This window comes from Cryptomeria japonica, chromosome 5, assembly GCF_030272615.1.
Source record: "Cryptomeria japonica chromosome 5, Sugi_1.0, whole genome shotgun sequence".
Classification (NCBI taxonomy): Eukaryota; Viridiplantae; Streptophyta; class Pinopsida; order Cupressales; family Cupressaceae; genus Cryptomeria; species Cryptomeria japonica.
Window position 1 is genome coordinate 596,917,378 of NC_081409.1, and position 3,254 is coordinate 596,920,631.

Below are 3,254 nucleotides of genomic sequence, written 5' to 3' on the forward strand. Positions count from 1 at the left end.
CATGTTTCTTCTTTGAATATGATTGATATTTGAATGGTGTTTGTGAATGAGAATGATTGTAGTCAAATGTTTTCAAATATAAGGACAACATTAAGTTGTAAATATGTTTAGGTCATGTTCAACCCGAGTTGGCTTGGTGGTGGAAAACTTGTGCTCTTGAAAGAAGGGTCACAAGTTCAAATCCTACAAGGGGTAGGGTATGTACACCTTATTGGCTTGGCGCATTACCCATAAAAAAAATATTTAGATTGTCAACATATTTAAGGATAAGCAACAATAAAGAAATGAACCTCACTTTTTACAAAATTGTACATCTATCAAAATATGATTGCATCTAACATTCTTTCCAAACTGACACAAAATTAAATTAAATAAATATACAAATTTCACGGAAAAAAAAAAAAAAATTAGAATCCCCAACTAGATGTTACAGTTAAAAATCTTTTAAAATTATAAAATACCCACAGCAAATTTGGATCTTTCTATTCCACCAGTACCTTACAATTCCTACCATCAACCAATCCTCCAATCTTTAAATTAAAGATGCTCATGACAAAACCTTAGAAAGAAAAAAATTAAGGATCATATTTCTATTTCCACCAGTACCTTACAGTTCCTCCTCTAAAACATCCACTCCACAGTATGACTTATAATTTCCATAAAGGCTATCCACCATGAGGATCACATGGTGCAAAGGGATCATTCATATAGTTCTCCCAGTATATCTCCTGCCTTATCTGTGCACTGTAAACTTCCACAAGCTCACTGTGTTGATCATGGATATGTGTGGTGATTTGTCCAAGTGTTTTATAGACTTCGACACAAGAATTCCCTTCACAAACATAGCTAGTTATTCTATGCCCATCTCCACTGTCTTCTGTCACTACGGTATAGTGGACACGTAAATTTTGGGTAACGAAACATTCCACCTTTTCTTTTTTCAGAGAGACAAGCAAGCGATCCGTGGCCTGCAACCTCTCCTTCCACACAGAATCCAACTTGTGTTCCAGTTCAGCAGCTGGCAGATTTTTTAATACATCTTCACTGACAAAACTCTTGTCTACTTCAATCATCTTATAATAATGTATTTTATGAACACGCCACAAATATGTAATCACCACATTCAGAAGCTCTATCCCAACAAGAGTTCTAATGCTGTGATCTGGGTTTCTTACATGGACAAACTGGGCAAAGAACCCATCTTGTCCAAAGGAAAGCAGAAGATTTTCTTCAATACCCTTCTCTGCATCAAACTTGGCAATAAGGTGGCGCGCCAGGTTCAAGTCGTTCAAAATTCTCTCATCATTTTGAGGTGGCTCAAATTCCAAGATCATCAAAGGATCATTGATAGTTCTAAAGAAGTCCCTTGCCGCTTTCTTTCCATCTTCATTTCGTTTTTGAATAGCAATCTCTATGTGGGAAGGATGGTACAGATCATTTAATCTGGGATCGTCTTTATGGGTATAGAAAAAGTCCTCTTTCTTGACGCGAAGATCGGATTCGAACAAACGGTGTGCTTCCTCAGGTAGTGTGTTAACATCGAGCTCGGCGAGAAATTGTTTGTAAAGGTCTAATGGAGATTTTCGTACAAATGCGATTTGATTCCTTTCCTTCAAAGGGGAATTTCTGGTAGACCTTGAAGGTCTTGAACTGTATTCATGGTGACGCCTGCTGTGTCTGTCACGGCTTCTGTTGTGATGCCTTCTGTGTCTGTCATGGCTTCGGCTTCTGCTTCTGCTTCTGCTTCTGCCACGCCTCACATGAAATTCTCTGGACCTGTGTGATCGGTTTGGGATTCGATCCCGTGACCTTTGATTCGAAGATGATGTGAATCTGTGCCTGCTACTGTCATGGCGTCTCCCTCTCCGGGAAGGAGAAGGGGAAGCCATGGGGTCGTTTTTGGTTAACAGCGTGGGGCAGCTTTTACATTCCTTGCCATGTCCATGCTTTTAAGGTGGCGTTTTTTGAAATGAACTTTTGGAATTCCGACTTTTGGTCTTTCATAAATGATTTTCTAGCATCTAGATGGTTCTTAAATAAATGGATTTCAAATTTATGTCTGTTGATCTTCCATAAATCTTTAATAAATGGATTTCAAATTTATGTCTGTTGGTCTTCCATAAATCTTTAATATGATTCCTTGGAAGACATTAGTATTAGTTTTCTTGTTATGTTCTGAATTATTTCAACCTCTTTTCATTTAGAATGAACTTTTATATTTTAGATTAATTGTATTTAAGGAGAAACTTATAATTTGAATGCGCTTTTTTTTCAATTAATTTGCATTGGAATTTATGTACTAAACAAAAATAAAATGAGATATGCTATAGTTTGGAATCATCTTATTTGTCAAATTTATATTTTTCTGTTTTTTCCTTTTTTGGATTGATAATTTGTATTTTAGCTAGTGGTGTTTTTATTTTTAACTTCTTATTTGAAAATGAGGATTTTTTTTTTCAAAATGGGCAAGATCATAAAACTTGTTTGACCCCACATTTAACCTAGAACCTTGACCTTGTTTAACTCAATTTTACTTTAAATTGGAAGTATTGGAGAAATAACTAATTTTTTATGCTAATATGTTTCTATATGTGATAAAAATATGCTTATATGTTTCTATATGATAAAATGATTTTAACTTTCTTATTATAAAGCATTTAATATTATCAAATTCTCATCTCTAATATAAATGTTTTTTTTTTTAATTTCTTATCATTTGAGCTACAAAAATATTCTATATGATAAAATGATTTTAACTTTCTTATTATAAAGCATTTAATATTATCAAATTCTCATCTCTAATATAAATGTTTTTTTTTTTAATTTCTTATCATTTGAGCTACAAAAATATTGCAATTAGGATGTCACTTCTATGAAAAAATTAATAGATAAAGTATTTCAAAAAATTATTTTTTATATTATGTTGTGTATAATTTTTAAATTAATTTAAATATTATTAATAGATTTTAAGGTCAATCACAAAAATATCTACATAATTGAAAAAGAAAGATCAATAAATTTATCTCTACTATTTGCATGCATTGCTCAATTTTTTTAACAAAAAACAAATCTCCTATTTTTTGTGAAGTTTCCTATTTTTGCATAAGACAGGGACTCTAGCTATATCATAGCTCTTGTTTTATTAGTAGTAAATTTTAAATTGGAATAGTCTTTCTCAACTGATAATTTTAGCTACCTTAAAATAGTAGGGAGCATTTGGAGGAAAATAGTGAGCCTCAAGCTCTCCCCAACAA

At 32.9% G+C, this 3,254-nt stretch overlaps 1 protein-coding gene across 1 annotated transcript; it reads right to left on the reverse strand.

Annotated features, from left to right (window-relative positions):
* Positions 1 to 665: 665 nt before the first annotated feature.
* Positions 666 to 1,889, reverse strand: LOC131029523 (serrate RNA effector molecule-like). The gene has a single exon (XM_057960028.2). It carries the CDS (start codon positions 1,887 to 1,889, stop codon positions 666 to 668), a length of 1,224 nt encoding a protein of 407 aa, XP_057816011.2.
* Between the last annotated feature and the right edge of the window lie 1,365 nt (positions 1,890 to 3,254).

Bases quoted from the DNA above. Each gene is read 5' to 3' on its own strand.
- LOC131029523 (XM_057960028.2), bottom strand. From the start codon at position 1,889: ATGGCTTCCCCTTCTCCTTCCCGGAGAGGGAGACGCCATGACAGTAGC.